At 43.9% G+C, this 22,431-nt stretch overlaps 2 protein-coding genes across 2 annotated transcripts in view; one reads left to right on the forward strand and one right to left on the reverse strand.

Moving 5' to 3' along the window:
* LOC106813091 (ankyrin repeat domain-containing protein 17-like) overlaps window positions 1-14,113 on the reverse strand; it is a gene marked incomplete at its 3' end in the record, with an annotated part of 55,351 nt that extends 41,238 nt beyond the window's left edge. The window contains 4 exon segments of the mRNA XM_014817146.1: window positions 7,693-7,802; window positions 8,066-8,257; window positions 10,979-11,135; window positions 13,931-14,113. Of these exon segments, the coding sequence (XP_014672632.1) occupies window positions 7,693-7,802; window positions 8,066-8,257; window positions 10,979-11,135; window positions 13,931-14,113 (642 nt within the window).
* Window positions 14,114-16,884: 2,771 nt separating this feature from the next.
* The window catches only part of LOC106813092 (2-oxoglutarate dehydrogenase, mitochondrial-like), a 50,888-nt gene continuing 45,341 nt past the window's right edge, over window positions 16,885-22,431 (forward strand). Inside the window, 3 exon segments of the mRNA XM_014817147.1 lie at window positions 16,885-16,991; window positions 19,674-19,805; window positions 20,263-20,377. Coding sequence (XP_014672633.1) covers window positions 16,885-16,991; window positions 19,674-19,805; window positions 20,263-20,377 — 354 coding nt within the window.

Below are 22,431 nucleotides of genomic sequence, written 5' to 3' on the forward strand. Positions count from 1 at the left end.
GTAAGGGAAGCCGAGAGAGAGAGAAGAGATAGATAGATAGAGAGAGAAAGCAAGAGAGAGAGAAGGGGGGGGGAGAGAAGCCGAGAGAGTGAGGAAACGAGAGAGAGAGAGAGAGATACGATATAAGATTTGAGATAAGAGAAAGCGAGAGAGAGAGAGCTGAGGAAGGCAATGCGAGAAAAAGATGATAGATAAGAGAGAGAGAGAGATAGGGAAAAAGATTGAGAGGGAAGATCTCGCGTGAGAGAGCGAACGAGAGAGTAGAGAGACCCGAAGACCGAGAGAGCGTGATTAACACCCCCTGCCTCCGATTTCGTCTCTCCCGACACAGGAATACGGCAAGTTGACAAACGGTCGGACCGCATAAGGCAATTCACAGGAACTCCGGAGGTGGGCTGCGGCAAACTGACGTCATTCAGTGAGCTGGTGCGCTGGACGAAGCGCGGCGGCCATCTCGACTTTGCTCATCATGCGCTCCGAAAACCCGCGGCAGCTTCGCGTCATCGCAGAGATTGGTGAGTCAGTTGCGCTCTTCGCGCGGACCGGCATTCCGTGTACGATGCGTTCATGAGAGCGATTCGTATCACGATACAGCAAATCGTTTTTGCGGGTAGCGTATACTGCTATCACGATTACACGCATGCGGTTTTTTGTCCGGTACAGTTTATCAGTATTTTCCATCGACTACAGCATCGTTTGCGTACAGTATAGTATCACGATAACAGTATCGTTTTGCGGTAGCAAGTATAGTATCACGATACAGCATCGTTTTGCGGTACAGTATAGTATCAGGCCGATACGTACCCGCATCGTTTTGGCGGTACAGTATAGTATCACGATTACAGCATCGTTTTGGGCGGTAGGCGTATAGTATCACGATACAGCATCGTTTTGGGCGGTAGCAGTATAGTATCAGCGATACAGCAATCGTTTTGCGGTAGCAGTATAGTATGCACGATACAGCATGCGTTTTTGTGCGGTAGCAGTACTCATACGTTCCTTTCTTCAAAGACTCCGTTAAATAAAGAAATAAGTTCAGCTTTTTTTACTCTTCCCAAAAAGCCTCCCGCCTAGAGAATCCTCTTTTCCCATTCCTATCTCCTAAATCATAAAATCTCTTAGAAATTCTCTCTTTCTCATACTTTCTCATAAACGCTCTCTCTACGGCTCGGCTTCGCAGAGTTAGACAAGCCGCCCGCCGCGCGCTCTTATTAGCAGCGCTAGCTCGTTAGCTTCCGTTCGCAGCAAGTATATAAGTGTAGACAGCAGTAGCAACAGGCAGCAGCAGCAGCAGCAGCAGCAGCAGTTACAAGCACAACAGCAGCAGTAGTAAGCAACAGTAGTAAGTAGCAGCAGCAGCAAAGCAGCGGCGGCGGCAGCAGTAGTCCAGCAGTAGCACAGCCAGTGGCGGCGGCGGCAGCCAGTAGCAGCAGTAGGCAGCAGCAGCAGCAAGCGGCGGCGCGGCAGCAACAGCGGCCGCAGCCAGGCAAGCAGCAAGGCAGCAGAGTAGCAGTAGCAGTTGCAGCAGCAGGCAGCAGCAAGCAGCAGCGGGATAACAGCCTGTCGGCTCTGCCGCACTGCTGCGCGCGTGTTTGCGGATGCATTACCTGTCGCGTCCTCCCCTGTGTGAAGCCATTCGCTTGTGTAAACAACCAGCGGTCAAGTGATCGCCGCCGCATGCGCACACACGAAGGCGGTTTTTGTTTCTGGGCGCAGCCGCTGCAGCGCCGCGCAACGTGAGAGGAGGTAAACATCAGTGAGATCTCCAGCCGCAACTGGTACAGGACCGAAGGAATGACTTAGGAGTGATACACTGCCTATCTTCCAGCTGTCGGTCACAGCAATCTCTAAAAAAAGAAAAGAAAAAGATAGGAAAAAGAGAAATCGCGTAAACACTCAGATTTTCGCTGCATTCGCCATGCGAGACTTGAGTGGATACACTGCTATCTTCACAGTGTGATCGGTGACAACATCAGAATTCCCAGACTGTATTCCCAGGAAAGACTGGAGTGATACACTGCTATCTTCAGACTATCGGCCGACACTCAAGGTTTCACCGAGCTGTATTCCAGGAGAAGAACTAGAGTGATAACACTGGCTTAATCTTCAGCTGTCGGCTCACACGCTCAGTTTCTTGCTTAGCTATTCCCAAGGCCAGAGACTGAGTGACTAGCATTGGAACGTGAAACAGTCGCGACTACTCCGCGCCGAAGAGACCAACTGATAGCAGCACGCTGGATTGAAAGAAGAGAGAGATTAACACTAAGCCTATAGTAAGAATAAAGAAGGAGGTGATTCACGGATACAGCATCGTTTTGACGGTAGCAGTATGTATCACGATAGGAAAAAAAAAACAGAAGAAAAAAAAAAAAAACAAAAAAAAAAAGAAAAAAAGAAAAAAAAGGCGAAAAAAAAAAAAGGGGGGCATCGTTTTGCCCGGTGACAGTATAGTATCACGATAGCAGCCATCTCTTTTGGTACAGATATAGGCAGCAGGAATACAGATTTTGGCGTAAGTATAGTATCACGATACAGGCATCGTTTTGCGTACAGCTATAGTATTCACGATACAGATCGTTTTTGCGGTACAGTACAGTATCAGCGATACAGCATCGTTTTTGCCGGTACGCAGGTAGCAGTATCACGATACAGCCCATCGTTTTGGCGGAACAGTAATTAGTTCACGATAACAGGCATCGTTTTGCGGTAGCAGTATACGTATCACGATACAGCATCGCTTTTGCGGTACAGTATAGTATCAGCGATACACGCCTCCCGATGCTATGCCACATGCAGCGCAACTGCCTCCGCGGCAGTGCAGTCGTGGCGTGCCGGGGGCAGACGTGCGCGTTGTTCACGCATTAGGCCGCGTTGTTCCTCTAATCGCCACTGTGTTTCTGTACTGATTGCCGTTTCCATAGTCGCGTCGTTGGTTGTTTGCGACTTAGAACTGCCGTTGCTTCATGCTAATCGTTGCTGCGTTCCGTACTGATCGGCCGTTCCCGTAGTCAGTTTGGTGATTGTTTGCTTGATTAAACAGCCGTTGGTCGCTCTAATCGTTGCCGTGTTACTGTACTATTGCCGTTCCGAGTCAGTCGTTGGGACCGTGGATTGTTTGCGGCTGTTAGAAAACCTGCCGTTGTTCCATCTTAATCGCCGCCAGTGGTTCCCGTACTGATTGCCGTTCCCGGCGCTACGTTCCGCAGTCGATCGCTTGATTGCATGCTCTTGCAAGCGAGAGGAAGACGCCGGAACGCGTGCGCAAGCTGCTAGAGGAGGGACAAGGAACGTTCAGGAGCACGACGCGAGGAAAGGAGAGAGGCGCTCCTGTCGCCTTGCCTGTTCTGCCGGTTACCTACGAGTTAGCCGCAGCGTTAGCTGTGTGCGCTCTCTTACCACGCAGTGTTTCTAATATCGGCTTTCCTATATCTTAGAGTAATGTATTATCGGCTCTCTTTCAGGGTTTTCGTCTCGCCAGCGGATTCCCTTAGAAGACGTCGCCGCGAGCGGGTTTGGGCCGCCGAAAGTTTCGTGCCCCACAGTCGTGTCTGTTGATTTAAGTCGGCGTTTGCCCTCGCGAGGGCACAGGTTATCGAGCGATGCGCGGCGCGCCAGTAGGCGGCGATATGCCAGCCGACGCCGTGAACATAACGGACGGGGTGCGAAATCGCGTTGTCGTTCGTTTTAGCGGAGGGGGTGGGTGGGGGGGTGAGGGAGCTGATTGCATGGTGTTCGGGGTACATTACATTATTTACCACGCTCTGTCACCTCGATTAACGAAAGCTTGAAAACGGTGATTACGTGTTTTATGCGATAATGTTTGCGCAGACTTGAGTGGCACGTGTGCTGCGTGTTATGGCAAAAGAAAGTAAATGGAATTGAGAGCGAAACTGTAGTAAGGCTAAAAAAAAAGATGTTTCCGAGCATAACCCGACGGCCTACCTACAATAGCGGGCTGCACGCATTTTTAAAAAAAAAAAAAATAATTAAAAATTACAAAATTAAAAAAAAAAAAAAAAAAAAAAAAAAATAATCAATCAGTTATTAATAAAAAAATAAAATCATAAACTCCTAGAATATGGTAATCACCTCACCTCTGAACACTTGACATTTTCAGCATTTTTTATTTAAAAAACCTAACTAAACCTACCTAATTTTTTCCAAGACCGTTTCTCGGAAACACACATTTATTTTTTTAGGGCCTAAGGAAGCAATGGTATGCTGCTTGATAACCAAAAAGCAAAAGACTTCATCGTTAGCATTGTTTGGATAGATGTTTGGATAGATAGATGGCACGAGCCGTGGGTGGCATTGATGGACATGGATGGATAGACGGTGGTAATGGACGGACGGTCTGTGGTTGGATTGAATGGATGGATGGATAGCGGCCCCTGTGGGTGGATGGCACGGACGGTGGGTGGATGATGGATGGATGGATAGACGGGTGGGTGGATTGCCGCAGAGTTTCGGCACTAACGCTAGTCCGTTAGTCTCGAGACTAGTAAAAAATAAGCAGGACTAGTAAATGCCCATTAATCGCCCCGTTAGCTCCTGTGCGACTAGATTATTTTCCCCGCTGCCTCACGCGTCCCAATTTCCATTCTCCCATCGATTTTACTATAGTCTCCCGCCGGCAGCTTACTCTCAAGCCAAGATCCCAAAGAGCTATATAACTCACTAAGCTGCGGTTCGTGCACATCATGCTGATTCAACAGCATGGTAGCTAATGGTCGTCACATCATGCTGATTCAGAATATATAATTATGGTGTTGGGGGTCTCGAGAAGATAGACGGACAGAGTGACAGACAGATTCCCCCATTTATGTAGTAGATTGCCATCAACAAGTTTCCCCTGTTAGACGCGCTAGTACAAGTAGACGCTAGCACGCTCTAAGCACGCTAGACCCTATGCCCGTACAAACATTGTTAAACAATGGGGCCACGAACCAGTCTACCTATCGATCGTTTGACAGTAGCTGTTGATATAGAACAAACGGTCTGATTGTATAAATGACACAACTAATCAGTTATACGCTCTCATAGCGAGGTATTTACATCGCAACCACATCGCATGCGTGTTTTACTTGAACAGTTGAAGCAGTCGATACAAATAGTTATCTATAGTAGGGAAGCATAGTAGTAGCCTAGTAGGTACATCCTTATCCAATACTAACATCAAGGTTGTTATGTGGAAGTATTTGGACGGAGCTCGTCCTTCACCTCCCAAACGTAAGTCGCAGGAGGAGAAATTAGATGGCCAGCTTGCCTATCATAAGACCAAAAGGATGCGTACGCTCCAGCCAGCGTGGAAATCGTCATACCCGTGGCTCAGCCTTTTCTGCTCAGTGGCAAACACTGGCTCGGGTGTGCTTGTGTGGCGATACCTTTTGGTGGTACATATAGGTAATGTATTGCCTACAGATTTATATAATGTACAGTGATACAATTTGTAAAAAAAAAAGAATGAGAAAGATCCATAAAAATGATTGAGTCGGCCCCTTTTTGGCAGGTCGGTCGGGTGAGGGCAAACAAACAATATTTTTATTATGGCCTAAGGGATGTGATGGGGGGCAGCTTACTGAGGAACGTGACGAGGAGAAATTTAACATTTGTGCAACGTTCGATGAGCTGATGTGACGCGGGACAGTATTGGTAGATACTAAATACCCAGGGCTCTCTCTGGATGTTTTAAAGTTTGAGCCAAAACTCGAGCCACCAATGTATTTTGCGAAGGTTGCCAACACAAGTGGTAGGCCTGGTATACCTGCCAGCGAGGGAATATAGATACAAAGGTAAAAGAAATGCCTTTATCGCTTCAACACATCAAATTATCAATCGATCGAAAAATTGGTTTTGTTTCGATTAGACCCACCCAACAAAACGACTTCAGGTAGGACATGTAAATATGTTAAGTAAAATACATGTAAATATGTTAAGTAAAATACATGCTTCAGCTTTCTGTTCAAATGGGTTTCAGGGGTGAAAATTAATATAAATCTATAATCAACTAAAATAACTTGCAGACATGAGAAGGAATTTAAATCTACAGTTAATTTGACCCAGCCAGATAGAGAAAAACTGACGGTATTATGTTCGGTTCATCGGTAGTTCACCGGCTTAGTTTTTGCACCTTTCTATTCCTCAACTCTAGACTAAAGTTTTGTACCCTAAAAGAGAACCGAAATTCAATGCATTAATCATTTAAAACAAACAAGTGACGCAGAGCGACAGCGCTCAACTGACGTGTACTGTAGCCGGGCACTATGATAGGCTTTGCTATACCGGTAGTACAGTAATAAAGATATACCTGTGTAACTTTAATGACTTCACTACATTAACATGTTATTATGGATATGCGTCGAGCGCGAGCGTAGTGGTTAGGGTGAGGAAGGGTGGTGGGGGAGGGTGCTCTAATAGTAAAAGCAGTTCAGTCCTTTGTTAACAGTCAACAAATCCGTGTTTACCCCTCTTCTTGCGGGTCAAAAGATTATCAGACACTAATGCTAGCTGCACACTATACGATCCGAGCGCGATCAGGAGGCTTACGTCTGGATCGGGAGGCTTACGTTTGGCTCGGGAGGTCATTTTGGGCTGATTCGAATTTTGAATCGGGAGCTGAGCGGGTCGTATAGTGTGCGTGGCCATCCGAGCCGCCGCCGAGCGCTGAAGAAAATTGACCAATCACAGAGCAGTGCCATGGGAACCGCATTCGGTAAAAATGGCGGAAAAACACTCCCGACCCTTAGTACACGCTAAATCCGCTTGGAACGCCACGAGAGCGCCATGGTTAGCGCCGACTTTGCGTCGTACAGTGTGCGGGGGCCTCCTGATCGATCGGGAGCGGGTCGTATAGTGTGCGGGGGCTTACGACTGCGGCTCGAGCAAAATCGTATAGTGTGCGGCTAGCATTACTCTTCGCACGTCATGGTCCTTTCAATAAATTGATAAAAATGGTAGGTCAGCGCTGAAACAAAAAAGTTTTGCACTCGGTCCGTTAGACCATGTTCTCAGAAAATGTCTGATATCTGACCTTTCCCCCACTGCCCTTTGACCTGTACGATAATAATCGAAAGTCGTTTGCAGCAACTGACTAAGTCTAAGTAAATCTAACCTAGCTACACCAAACATAAGCATGTATAACACTGTTTCATAGCTTTTAGAATATTGTATTACGAAAAATACTTTATTATATGATATATGATATATTTCAATATCTGGTAGCCGCGATCAATGACATTTAACCGATTATCTTCGATCATCGATCGGTTGGGTGCAATCGATGATCGGTGATGAAATTCCAACCGATTCCCATCACTACCCTCTACTACTACCAGAGATGCCAACACATATTTGAAGCAATCTGTAGTTTCTGGCCATCAAATTAGTAGTTCGAGGGTCACGTAGCGACCCAAGTTTGCTAGGGGGGTCCGGCATGCCCCCCGCAAAAATTTTTGATTCTGAGATGCAATTTCCTGCATTCTGAAGGTCAAAAATGACAATAAATTGACAAAGAATGACAATAATTGACCAAAAATTTATTTTTTTCGATCACAGTGAAATTCGTAGTTTGATACAAACTGGTCATAGTGGTGCAAAAGGAATAGAAATTCGTATAAAATACGGATAAATCGTAGTGGTTGGCATCTCTGCACTACTATCTACCACTCGCGTTTAGTCGAGTTATTTGCTTACGATGTCGGCTCCGTACTGCAGCAGTAGTTCAGCGACGTCGGTGTGGCCGTTCTCACACGCGTATGTGAGTGCTGTATCGCCAGTCGCCGTCTGCGCACGCACGTTCGCACCTGCCATGTAAGAAACGATCGCACGCGATTAAATCAGATCGGAATGACGAGGCGATAAACTGTTGGTCAGTTAATCGAGAATTCATCTTAAATTGACTACGTCGCGAATTTTCTATGGTAAAATTTGTAAAATTTTTGTTGCCATTTTTTTACATTAAAAGTAAGTACTAACGGGACTAAACGTATCGTCAAATTCTTACCTGATGTTTCTCAACTAGTTAAAAATCCAAAAAACCTGGACGTGCGTGCGTGCGTGTGCTTACCGGCTTCCAGGAGGTAGCGTACGAGCTCTAGGTGGCCCTCCTGCGCCGCCTCCATGAGCGGCGTGCTGGCCCCCAGCTCGATGTCGGCCTCAGCCTTGATGAGGAAGTCTGCGACCTCTAGGAAGCCGCCGCAGCAGGCTAGCGTCAGCGCCGTCTCCTGAGTCTCCTCCGTCTGCGCGTTGATGTCCGCACCTGCAGGTGGCAGCACCGTTACAGAGAGCCGTGCGCAGACAGGTGGCAGCACCGTTACAGAGAGCCGTGCGCAGACAGGTGGCAGCACCGTTAACGGACAATCATGCGATTCTACAAGCTGCATCTGACTTCGTCAGCCGAGCTAAAAAACACAGCATATATACAGTACTGCAAAATAGTAGCGCAGGAACGTTTACATGCTTTAGGGAGAGCGACAACAGAAAAACCAAAAAGTGACTAACGTGATCAACTTTCTAAATAAAGTATAGGATGTCATGGTCTGAAATTAGAGCAACCTTTCTATGTGTCAGCAGCATTCACAGCAATGAGAAATCTCTGGGAGTTCATCCAGGAATCTGTGAATCCTGTTTCAAACCAGACAGAAACAGACAAAAACACCTGCACAATTCTTTCTCTCAACGCTATTAATTAAAGTAGGTCGAAAATAAACTCACAGATTTTCATTTTCTGCTCAGTTTGTTTTTACACTTCAGTGCATTGACCTACATTAACACAGTGATTTATGAAATCCCACCTCTCCCATATCTGAAACTGTATATCGCAGTAACACACTTATGAACGATTGTAGTCCGCACGAGATACTGTACGGCGCAGCGCCGTAGCATTGAATTTTTCAATGTGACATTGTTAATATGTAAATTACTGGGTGTGGTTTACATCGCTGTTTAGAACAGTCTGCTAACAAGATCCTCATCCTGATGAGAATGTTTACTCACCGAACGATTCCCTCACGACTGTAAGTTTAGCACGGTTTATTATCGTATCCAGTAAAATTTCCATACGGCTTACTCTCTGTACTATTAAATTGGATCCCCGCTAACACATGTGCCTGCATCATCTGTAATCTATGCCATGTTAGGGAAGGGTTAACACAAAGGCCTTGCTCTCGGTGTGTACACATACACGACGTGTGCGATTGGTGAGTGGGGTTAGGGCAGGTGCCGTTCAAAGTTGAACGGTGTTAGTAGCGCAGAAAGGGTCATTGTCGTATCAGGTACTACATATATGTACCCGAGGTAGTTTTAGGTTGCTTAGTATTATGTTTATATTTTTAAAAGAAGGAAGCTTAAGGGTAAGGGTAAGGGGAAGGGACACACCTCTAGAACAAAACTCGGACACACTGTGTATACATATATATACACCGCGGACACATATATATGTATTACCTGATACGACAACGACCCCTTCAGCGTTAGTAGCACAATAAATGACGTCAAAGAAACGTGGTCAGTCACATCGGCCCCAATAGACAACAACTCATACGCCTGCGCACGGTGTTTCCTGCACATGTACCTCTGCCGACATACCTCCAGTGTTTGAGCAGTAACTTTAATCACACGGTCCCCATGCACTAATCCTCAAATATGCTGATGTGTTTATGCAATCCTCCGGTCCCAGGCAAATCGACTAGAGCCTTGAACTTTTATGATTACCATCAGAAACACGTGAGAGGCCGATTAAACACAGCGAAAGTGGTTGCCAATAAAGGAGCCGCTGTATCTCTTCCAACATTAGAAATTTTGTATAATGATATAGAGTTCAAAACACGTGACCTTACCAGTCATCATCTCGAAAAACTTTACATTGATATTTTTGAAACACAATTAACACATTTTCATTTAAAAAAACAGGTTCATGAAACTAGTAACCTGCTTTTGTTGGGGGGGGGGGGAAATTGTTAAAAATTTACTCAGCGTTACATATTTCATAGAATATTATTTTATTAACGCATTTCTATATATATATGAGGTTTAAATGTATATAACGTTTAATGTGGCCATGTATGCTCGTTTCATCATAAAACAATGACTATTAGCTCTAAATGCACATTAAAATCCACTTGTTAGAGGTATAATTATAACATAATGGCTATTCTTCAAAGTCCTGGTGACTAATGACTAAGGCATTCATGTGTGACATTGTCAACTATTACCAATTTACCTGAGTATGATCACGAATGCGAAGTCTTCACATTTTTTGTGCGTCTGCTACAAAAAATTTAAATTTATGGAATGCCGATTTTTGTGGGCATTTGAATCGGAGAGCTGTGCTTTTAACGCGAATTACATAAATGATCATTTTAGTGGAAATGCTGATTATACATAGAGCTGATATACTTTCAGGATATCCTACAGGAACGAAGGCTGTGACGTGAGCAGAAGCACTAACGCGTGTTAGTCACTACTGGTTGATGAAGGTCGTGAACTTATTCTCCACATCTACGAAAGACGCACACCACTCTTCGTCGTCACGCCAGGCTGGAAGCAAGATAAGACGCCGGGAAACGCATCAAATAATAACAGTTTTAACACCCGACTACGGAATGCTTGTTTCGCGTGAAGATACACTCGCATGTCTACGAGGGTTTGGTTGGGAAGGGTAAGGTTGGGGGCTCACAGTCTTATTTTATTTTATCTTCGTCTTCGTCCGTACCTTTCTCTCGCTTGTCATTAACGACATCCGAAACATATAAGGAAATAAAATAAGACTGTGAGGCCCCGACACTACCCTATCCAACCAAACCCTCGTAAACAGACGGATGTACCTTCCCGTGAAACGAGCATTCTGTAGTCGGGTGATATTATTTGACGCACTTCCCAGCATCTTATATTGCTTACAGACTTATATCGTTATCGACATCCGTCGCCTTCACGACGGGATCGCGTCGCCCCGGATGCAAAAAAAACAACAGACAATCACCTGCTGCTTCTAACAGAGCCTCGAGGCGAGCCTGAGTTTCGGCGTCGACGCCGCGAAGATCCGGACTGTCCCCCGCCTCCGCCGGCAGTATGAACTTAGGCGCGTCTAGCAGCGCGTCCTCGTCCAAATCTCCCTGCTCAAGGATGAATGACTCCACCTAACGCAAAGACAACCAAAAAACACAGACGACGATGATTACGCATTCCACGATGCGTTCTCAGTCTACGCGCACGATCTGGTTTAGAATGTCCCATGTGTCCATCGATCAGATATTTTTCTCCATGAAAAAGACTATCTACAGTACATGTATTTGTGTTTGAATTACATGTTTGCATTACGTTGCTATTGCTGTAACCACGTGTATTTGCGCGGTGACGAAGGCGAGTATTTAAACTCTTTCTCGAAAATCCTTCACAGCAAATATTGTCGGGGAATCGAACACCTACACATTAATAATGCACGCGCTGAAACACATGGTGATTTGTATACGTCCGCTAATGCAACGTGTGCAGTGGGTAATGCATATATAAATAACAAAAAATGTGCATAAATATTTTATAGACTCCTTCGCAGGTGTATGTAACTAAAATAGATGTGTAGGTATACAAAAAAAAATCTACAAATGGAGATGAAACAATAAGGCTTGTACTTGTGCAAACCTACATTCTCTTATAAGAAACACTATGTATGTAACTGTTGTATAATTGTGCTATTCAGCATCAAAATTGCAATGCGGTGAGGATTTAGGGATTATGAAAATCTAAACCTATTTGTTATAACTTACTAATACTTGCACACAGTGTACATGTATCGAAATGAACAAAGGTATTGTCAATTTGTCAGACTAATCTCTGAATACCTAGAAACATATCTGACTACAACACATTTACAACTTTTTTTTTACATTACTTGCAACAATCATTTTTGGTTAAGTGATATAATACCTGACAAACTGAAAGATGAGAGAAAGCCATAAGCTCTAAAATACCTACTTGCAGTAATGCATACAACATGTGTTAAATCGCGGTACTTGCACAAGCGGCTAACCCCGACTGTGAAGATCCTCGAATATGAGGTCATCATTATCAATTTACAAAATACTATTCATCTTATCAAGAGCTAATAATACCATCTTACCATCTTATCATCTTACCATCTTATCATCTTATCATCTTATCATCTTACCATCTTATCAAGAGCTAATAAAGGTATTATTAGCTCTTGATCTTATGGATTATAATAAATCACAGCTTAAGACGAAACTAATGTTCAGGCACTTCCCAGACAGTGGTGACAGTAAAGGCCAAGACACACTGCAGCGACAGCGACCGACCGTAACGACAAAAGTCGCGGCGACTGGCGCAAACACACTGCAGCGACAGCGACCGCCGTTGGGTCAAAGTTCACCCAGCACTCGCGACAGTGGTACAGTGTACACATCATCACATGAACAAACGGAAAAACTGCTGCTGCTTTTAAATAACAGGCTGCAAAAACTCTAGGTATAAGGATAAGATAATAAAGTAAAATATATGCAGCAAATTATCATGTACTGTACTAGTCCGAGATTCCTCTGACCAATGCCCACACCGACTATTTTGGTGAATTTGGTGTGGGTTAGGTCAGAGCAACTTGCCTATGCAAAACGTGGAATTTCTCCGATCCTGCCGAGGATCGCTGTTTCATCGCGCCAAACTCACAATGGAGGCTATCAATCAAGATCTGACGCACATATATCGAAAACTGGATAACTTATATGATTGCTCGCGTTGGTAAGTACACTTGTACTCTTTTACCTTAGTCGTATTTCTATTTGAAAATTTGGTGCTAACAATTTCCCTCTGACATGCATCGGCCATCCATCGTACATCCAACTGCATTTTGGGAAACTACCACGCTACCAAATACGCTACTCTGTTGTTTCCCACAATGCAGTTAGATGCACGATGGATGGCCGATGCATGTCGGAGGGAAATTGTTAGCAACAAATTTTCAAATAGAAATACGACTACTTAAGGTCAAAGAGTACAAGTGTACTTACCAACGCGAGCAATCATATAAGTTATCCAGTTTTCGATATATGTGCGTCAGATCTTGATTGATAGCCCCAATTGTGAGTTTGGCGCGATGAAACAGCGATCCTCGGCGGGATCGGAGAAATTCCACGTTTTGCATAGACAAGTTGCTCTGACCTAACCCACACCAAATCCACCAAAATCGTCTGTGTGGGCATTGGTCAGAGGAATCTCAGACTAGTACTGTACATACTGTGTCAAACAGTGACCGTAGCTTGCCACAGCTGCACGCTTTGGTTAGACTGGTTCGCGGCCCCATTGTTTGTGACATGCGTCGCAAGTTTAGCGCCGGATACCAGTCTAGGCTAGCATTATGGGGTATTTATGACGTAATCATGATGTCACGTGCCGATGGAAACGGCTGCGATTGGCTATTTGTAAAGTGTCGCTGGCGACTGTCGCTGGAGAATAGAAACGTTCCTAAATATTTTTGTCGTCGAGGTTGTCGCCGGTCGTTGTCGCGTGTGTGTGCAATGGCTCATAGGAAACAATAGTTTCTAATTTTCTAAAAAGTCCTTTGTCGTTACGGTCGGTCGCTGTAGTGTCACTGTTTGTCTTGGCCTTAAATCTACCAGTGACGGTCATTCACGACTGCTGCTGTCCTTTTGAAGACACGTGTATGTACATTATGGCTGGGTCATTAACAACGAAAAATACTTGTAATATCATATTTATGAGTGAAACTATCAAAAATGGGTAATTATAAACCTATAAAACAATTTTAAATGACTACAGTGCGCTGGTCTAATTTCATGAATGCCGAACATCGTACATGAAGGCGGCCATCTTGATTTTTCACTGCCACGACCAACCCACATATATTTCTGTTCAAACTCTTTCATATTACGATTACCTACAGTACCAAGGGTTTACTTACGTCGGAAACGTCTTCTTCTTCACTCCCAGAAAAATCACCAGCCAGAGACTGCTGTATCGGGTTAAAAATATTGGGCTTTCCTGAAAGTGGCGACGATTTCGGATTCAGGCTTGTCTGATCAACTTCCAAGTTTGATGCTTTTGTACTCGATTTCAATTCCTTTGGCGATCGTGCATTCTGCATCTTTTAAAACTCTAGTGTCAGACAAATTGGCTTTTCCAACGACTTGTACTTTCTTACGTCTATAAAGCCTACAAGTGCCAAATATTTTTCATTTCTGCCTGAAGTAACTTTGCACTTATCACCGCCATTACTACAGTTCTCCTCTAAAAACCCGGATGTTCAGTACTGCGCATATGCAGAATAAAGCTATTGATGTCACAGGAGCGCATGCACACACAGCATGAGAGCAGCGCGAGCGCAGCATACATGAGACTATAAAGCTAGAAACTCATGATTATATAATATCAAACATGGCAAAATTATTTTCACGAACTATTATAGATAATAACGTTTATATGTTAGAAATAAAGCATGTATTTTTGTACTTTAGACCTCACGTAAATGGTGAACCCTGATTGATAAAGAAAACACAATGATATGTTCATGCATCATTTATTTCTATTTTCTATAAAAAAACGACGAAAAATCAAAGAAGAATTATAAATGAACCAATAAGAAGGTTTAACAAAAGCATAACAAGGCTGAAAATGTCCTCCATGAAAGTGATACTGACAGTGATACTGATAGTGGTAGAGTGATCTGAAAGTGAAATAGCGGCTTTCACACTATAAGGAAATCACACTGTCTAATGTTGCTAAAACGGCATCTGAAACTTAAATATATATTATCTTTTTTTCTGAAAGAGTTTGCCCAAATCCGTTATGTATAAGCTATATTAATGAGAAACTACATATCATTGTGATTCGGAAATAATATTATTGCAACTGATATCCTATTGGCAGAAACTGTCTGACATTTCGTCATTGGTAGCGCCCCAATCGTTTCGTTTGATGACGTCATCTGTCTAAGTAGAATCGAGATTCCGTGAACAACTCAAGAATTTTAGGCTATTCATCAAGCAAGTATGTGTCCGTTTTATTGAATATTTTAAACGTCGCCTGGTTTTCGTTAATGTCTACTGTGTGACTTCATAATATTACACATTTAATACGTGTAGCAATAGTGTTATTTTCGAGATAATCGTTTCTTAGTTTAGGCCTACTACTAGTTGCTGACCCACTTCGTGATTTGCGTAGGTACCGTACCGCCTACCGCAGTACCGGTATGTACACTCGGCTGTAGAGTAGTGTAGTGTAGGTATACACCTTCTTTCTTCTACGCAATCACGAACCCCCTGTAACTTATGCCGTTAAGAGTTGTGCTATATTTGTTCGCGTAACACACGTGTAAAAATGACTGCACAATAACAGCATGAACATGTATGATTCAATTTCAATGATGTAGATAGATATGTTTATGATGTACCATTGACATTGTACTATCACAGTATCACTATAGCAGTAGTACTAGTAATAGTATCAGTATCGCTCATAGGGATACAGACCTGTATGATATCTTTATAAAGTTGGATGTATTACGACATGTGGTATGTATTACGACATCGGCTGAAAGTCAGGGTACGGTTTTGAGTAGGCGAGGTACGGTCCGGCATATTAGATAGTTACCAGGGTACGTTCCGGCAGTACCCTGGAGGACATAGACCCTATCAGCATCACTCAGTGACACTGAGTGGGTGTAAATCCGGTTTAAGCTCCTTATGAATATATGAGTTATGTATCACGAAGTGATGCACAGATTTACATGTATCATTAAATTATGCACGCACCTATATCATACATGTGTCCAGTCAATAGATGGTGCACAAATGTTTATCTTCCCAAATATCCCCTATGGACGAAAAGTACTATTATGCTACTAAAAAATACAGAAAACCCGGATTTGCACCCACCCAGTGTTGCATCAGTATCACATGATATATCTCTAAATGGCATAGATCACATCACTGCCCACCTATGTAAAATGGATGTTGATGCTAGTGTTAAACCTCAAATGACACTGTAAGTTTCAAATTGATGCATAGCCGGTTTGAAATGCAGGTAGTATCAGTATCTACAGCTAATAAACTGCCAAACTCTGCTGTGGCGCCTCTTCAGGTATCAAGTGGAACAGGCCCATAGAACTTCCACGAGTAGGGTAGGCTGAATCAGATGCAGTGAAAGAGCTCCTTCACTTTATTATCCTCTGCTAGCTTGAAAATCGATTTGACTAAGAGCAAATGATCCAGAAAAACACCAGTTTTTAGCGCCATCTATGCGTTAGACTGTTAGTGGTTTCTCCCACTGAATTCTAATCTGAATCACATCCCAATGCTAAAAATACTGCTATCTCTATGATATTCACAAGTGTGGGAGATAAACATGTCTGGTGCACCCTCAATATATTTTGTTATACAATCCTACTTAAATTGATGTGTGATACATTATGCTATAGTATCCACGAGCATGCTGCTCTTGCTTGCTTACACACATTCAGTGGAAGTTGTACAGTTGTATGGAGTGTGTTTGTGTTTCTGTTTTTTAGCTTAATCACCAAGGACACTCGAGTCATCACGGTCATCATTATGAGTTGACTAAGCAGGTGTGTGACCGCGTCGGAGTGGGGTGAATGGTCAGCTTAAGACATCCCGGGTGTGTTTCGATACGTTGAGAGTAGGAACTTGATCAGTAGGTTCGACGTGCAGGAATCAGGAAAATGTATCGCAGTAAAAACGGGTTGCTTGATATTTCTGTGTACGGCCGCGCTTACTAACGGCAGCAGCGCGCGTGTGCGTCAGGCAAATTGTGTCCGGTCGATGTGTCGAGATAAGCGGGGGAAGGAAATTGCTGCGCGATGGTCCAGCAACGGTGTCGTCTGTGATGTTGTGCACACGAATGGCTGTGCAGCAGCCATTTGGCTTTGTAGTAGTTGGCCAGCTCTTCTGTGTGAACGTGTTATTATTGTATAAAGCATGGGCTGGAATTGATCCAAACGAGGTCCAGTAAGGGTGAAGTGAGCATGACAACCCAGGGCGTCGAAATTAGCGAGATCCCGATATCGCGGCGGCGTGTTGGTTTGATAGTAGTTCTTGTTTAGGGATAGCGTGTGATGAGTGTTCAATGCTTGGTATCCCGCCGCGGATAGTAAATGAACATATCATCAAATCGGGAATGTGGTATACATGTATCAGAGGCAAACCAAGACAATGCGTCTAGTCAATAGTCGGTGCGATAGTTGTTGAGCTGTTCTGCTGCCATATCTGTGAATCTGCTTTCATGTTTTTATATAATAATTGCATTAGCAGTATTAATAGCTTTTCAAATGCCTATTGCTATTGGCATATTTCGTGAGATTTGAGCGTACCACATTTGTTGAAATTACTATCTAAAAAATCGATACCAGATCTTTGGGCGGCGGGTGTACAATTTCAGATGGACCTGCGTGGTGATCTGAATGGGATACCATAATAAGAATCTAATTTCGGACCCGCGCAACCCCAGCCAAAACCAGCGAAGGCGTAGGGTTCAAAAAAGCAGACCCCCATGCAGTGTTCCAGCCCATCAGTGTTATATAACCTTTATATCATGTCTAAGCTACCCATTTTTCCAGCTCACTAATTCGCGAAAAAATGCAAGTAATCGGCGATCAATGCGGTGACCGTTGCTAGTAACGGCTGCAGCAATAGTATGAATACCTATGCCCTGCTACATTTTGTATAGCATGCAATCGATAATGCTGCACGACGTTTGTAGCGTAACGCTGGCAGAGCAATGTAGGAATCATATGCTGTACATTTTGTGCATTGTGTGATAAGTTTTTTCTGTAGCGCCGATGCAAGCTGGCGCTTTGCTGTCAGTGCTTGTGTATATAATATGACCTCATAGAAGGGCTACAAGGATCATCGTGTGGTCTCACCAAAGGCAGTATGGATGCATTCAAATCATGTCATTGCCTGCATGTCTAAGTCTTCAATATTGTATCCCCCCGCCCCCGACGAAGTCGCGGCCGTATTACTACTGGCTTCATTGTCTCCCCCAGCCGCCGCCGCCGCTCGGTCCGCCGCCAGACGAATTTCCCTTGCTGCTCTATACTCGCACCCCTAACCTTGACCTAGCGTGACCAAACTTGTATACTTACAACATCTTGGGGAGAAGGTGTGCAGCCAGCTGCCAAAAAACCAGGCCACTGCCCCCGACCTTTGTTTGACCTATTACTTGACCTTGATCATATTTCCCTTGCCGCCTTCTCTAACTCGGCCCTAATGACTAGCGCTACCAAACTTCGCCGTATACTTTACACATCTTAGCGCGGAGAGGTTGTGCAGAGTGCCAAAAAACCAGGCCACTGCGACCTTTGTTTGACCGTTGACCTTGACCTTGATCATATTTCCCTTCCGCTCTCTAACTCGCCATACTAATTGACTAGCCGCCTGACCAACTATCGGTATAATTACACATCTTGGGGAGAAGGTGTGTCGCGCTACCAAAACCAGGTCACTACGACCTTTATTTGACCTTTACCTTGACCTTGATCATATTTTCCTTCCACTCTATAACTCGGGCCCCTAATTGACCTAGCGCTACCAAATTTGGTATACTTACACATCTTGGGGAGAAGGTGTGTCGCGTACCAAAACCAGGTCACTACGACCTTTATTGGACCTTTACCTTGACCTTGATAATATTTCCCTTCCGCTCTATAACTCGGCCCCTAATTGACCTAGCGCTACCAAAACCAGGTCACTATGACCTTTATTTGACTTTTACCTTGACCTTGATCATATTTCCCTTCCGCTCTATAACTCGGCCCCTAATTGACCTAGCGCTACCAAACTTGGTATACTTACACATCTTGGGGAGAATGTGGGTTGCGTACCAAAACAAGGTCACTGCGGCTTTTATTTGACCTTGACTTTGATCATATTTTCTTTCCACTCTATAACTCGGCCCCTAATTGACCTAGCGTGACCAAACTTGGTATACTTACATATCTTGTGGAGAAGGTGTGTCGCGTACCAAAATCAGGTCACTGCAACCTTTATTTGACATTGACCTTGCCCTTGACCTTCATCATATTTCCCTTCCGCTCTATAACTCGGCCCCTAATAGACCTAGCGCGACCAAACTTTGTATACTTACACATCTTGGGGAGAACACGGGTATACATGTAGTTGGCGACAACTGCCCTTTCTAGTTAAGTATATAACACTATCTTTGAAACTGTAGGTCTTTATATATATATTTTTTTTTTTACCACAAATAGCCATCATTTTGACAAACAGATGCTTTTGTTTATGTAACCTTTAAAACGAAAACCTGCTGGAAAGTTAGAAAACAGCACTTGTAATGTGTTTTTAAGAACATCACTTCTCCTGCATTGCATAAATAATTGAGCATAGCATATTCTACAGTTATCATTAATCTGTTGGATGAAACTGCCAAGTGATCGTTTGAGCTCTTTGTATTAATTTTCAATGAGCATATTTCCTGTCTTTCGTCTGGACAATGCTTGTAATATTTCATAAGCATATATGTATATTTGATGGTACGTTTTAGCCGCAAATAGCTTTTGAAAACAAATTGGCACGATGCAGCAAATTGTACAGTTTCCGCAGACCATTGCATGTAACATCGGGAAAGCCGAGTGAATAATTTCCGCATGTGTGTATCGCTGAGTTTTCGCTTCAGTCCTGGGACAGCTTCTTCCGAAATGCCGAGCAAGGCTTGCAGCCGGGTGAAGCGTACCAGGCTCCTCCCTCACTGACAGCTTACCAAGCACCGGCAGTGGCTTATGCTCCAGCAGCTGCAGCTCCCAGGTTAGCATTGATTCGACGCTCCACACGTAATAAGTGCGTTGTTATTGAGCGCACCTGAAGTAGGTACAGCTTGTAAGTTAGCAAAGCAGCCGCCGGTCTCTACCTATCAACGATGATCGCAAATCTAAATCCAGTTTGACCAATTTATTGTTCATGATTGTGTTGTAAAAGGGGAAATCAGAAAACACATTGTTGGGTGGAGAACAGTTTTTTTGGTGGGGGCTATTCATCCATCCATCCATCCATCCATCCATCCATCTATCCACCCATCCATCCGTCTGCCCGTCCATCCATCCATCCATCCAATCATCCATCCATCAATCCATCCCATCCATCCCATCCATCCATCCATCTATAATTGGATCCTGGCTTTACAACAGCTATACTATGGTATACATTCTTGACACTTTGGCACGTGTATTTTTAATACTGTAGCATGTCTTGGTTTGCTTTGTAGACCAGCTGCAGCAGCTGCTCCTGCCTCAGCACCAGCCCAGGCAGGATACCCCAGCACGGATCCAAGGACCATAGCTGATCATTTGGCAGTGCAAGCCATCATCAGAGCTTACCAGGTATAGCACAAACCCACCCACTCCACTACGCCTCGACCGGCAACGAACACGCCGGGCTTTCGATATACAGTATTGGCAGATTGCCAGTTTTATTTCGCACATTTTTACGTCTGCAGGTTCTACTGTAAAATGAAGCCCTGTTGGGGTTGAATCGACATCTACGCTGCTGTTTGTTTTTGGGGTTGGCACTGGCAGGATTCTGTGATCTGGTGGTGCTAAACATGTGCTTGGCTGTTTACATATGGTTTAGAAGGAAAGTTGTTTCATCGAGATGTGAATTCACTTAAGAGTTCCGTGTACGTATTTACGGCGAAATAAGCAGATGCGGTATCACGTGTGATTATAGCAATTGACGAGATTACAAATTTAATGGGAAAAACCCGGCACCTGAAATAAATCATGAAGAACCATGAGCAGATTTTTCTGGATGCATATTTGCAGGACAAATCTGCATAGTATGCAATAGAAAGATCTGTAATCAGAATAGGAACTCTGCAATATTGCGTTGTTGTCATGTACTTATTTATATAAATACATTATATATTATATTATTGCCTTTTATGGAGGACATTACAGCTTGGAAGTTACGACATGGTTTTGGCCATTTTACAATTTAGTGTAAAATCAGATGAACACAGTCGTGTGAACGCAGTAGAGCACAGGTAGCAATAGAGGGTTACAGACAGTGGAGAATGTCTTGACACTGACAGGCTATTCGTGGCGGCTTTTTACAGCAATAGCCGGCAGCTTGTGTTATTTATAGATCATTGACCTAGAGCTGCTGCTACACGAGACTAGTGGTAATGTGGATATAAACTGATCATGATAGTGGTGCGACTGGGCCTGTTGCCATCGTCCTCTGCATTACACACATGAGCCTCATGCTTCCCTAGTTTGTATTCCCCAAGTCTGGGTCGCTTGATTTTGCATGCAAGCCTGGTAAAAAGTCAAAACTGCAGCATTCAATGTTGCGTCTCCCACTATATGAAAATACGTTGGGAAATGTCACGGTGCAAGATGACTGATTAAATTTCTTAAAAAATCAGAAACTATGGTAGTAGCATAGCTTTCAGCCACATACGCCAGGAAACGTCTAGTGCCGTTCGAAGGAAAGACTGTAGATAAGAATTCAAGGTAGATGTGACGATTGTAGTAGATTGGTAGCTGTGGTTTATTTCATCCCATGAGCAATCTTAGATTGAGTGTAGGGCTTCGGCAAAAAGAAAATGTCGACAGCCATTTCGTTAGCATGTGAGGTTTTTACAGATCTCATAATATTCGTAAGTGGTAAGGAATGAGTTGACGGCTATCGAATTGACGGCTTTGTAGATAGTTGGAGGCAGTTGTTATGCCGGATTTCCTTGTGTGTTTAGTCCGGGAAATTCAAGTTGAGAGTGTGGGAGAAGACAACGAGTCTTGACACAAATCAACATACAATTCACTCTGCGTAGTCTAGAGTGATGACCAACGTGCGCATGTAAGCGTGTAAGACATATCACACAACGTCTTAGTATGCATTTATGAATGTTGTAAAGTAAGGCATACATAATGTAAACGTTATATTGACCGATACGTGACTCTCTTGCACACAACAGTTACTGTGGAGGCCGTACAGTAGAGATAAAAGTGTCGTATTATCTCTAGACCTGTGCATTCGCACTTGGACGAAGCATATATACGTTACGTGTAAACATTCCATGTTTATGTTATGGTGTACGTACTGTCCGCCTTCTCGGTAGCCGGTGAAGGAGAATTTAGGATCTGTTTTGGCTAGAAAATAATTGCTTCCCTAATGCCCCTGTCACACATTGACGATTTAGCCAGCGTATGCCGGACGTATAAAAAATTTGGTGAATACGCTGGCGTACGTCGAATAAGTTATGTGTAAGTTTTGTATAAGTTAAGAGCACGCTGAAGCACGCTGAAGCACGCTGAAGCACGCTGAAGCACGCTGAAGCACGCTGAAACACGCTGGTATACGTCGTAGTACGGCGAGGTCGTCGAAAAATGTTGAGCATGCTCAAAATTTTCCGACGTATGCCAGCGTATGCCCA

This window comes from Priapulus caudatus, unplaced genomic scaffold (genome assembly GCF_000485595.1).
Source record: "Priapulus caudatus unplaced genomic scaffold, Priapulus_caudatus-5.0.1 Scaffold725, whole genome shotgun sequence".
NCBI classification, from domain to species: domain Eukaryota; kingdom Metazoa; phylum Priapulida; class Priapulimorpha; order Priapulimorphida; family Priapulidae; genus Priapulus; species Priapulus caudatus.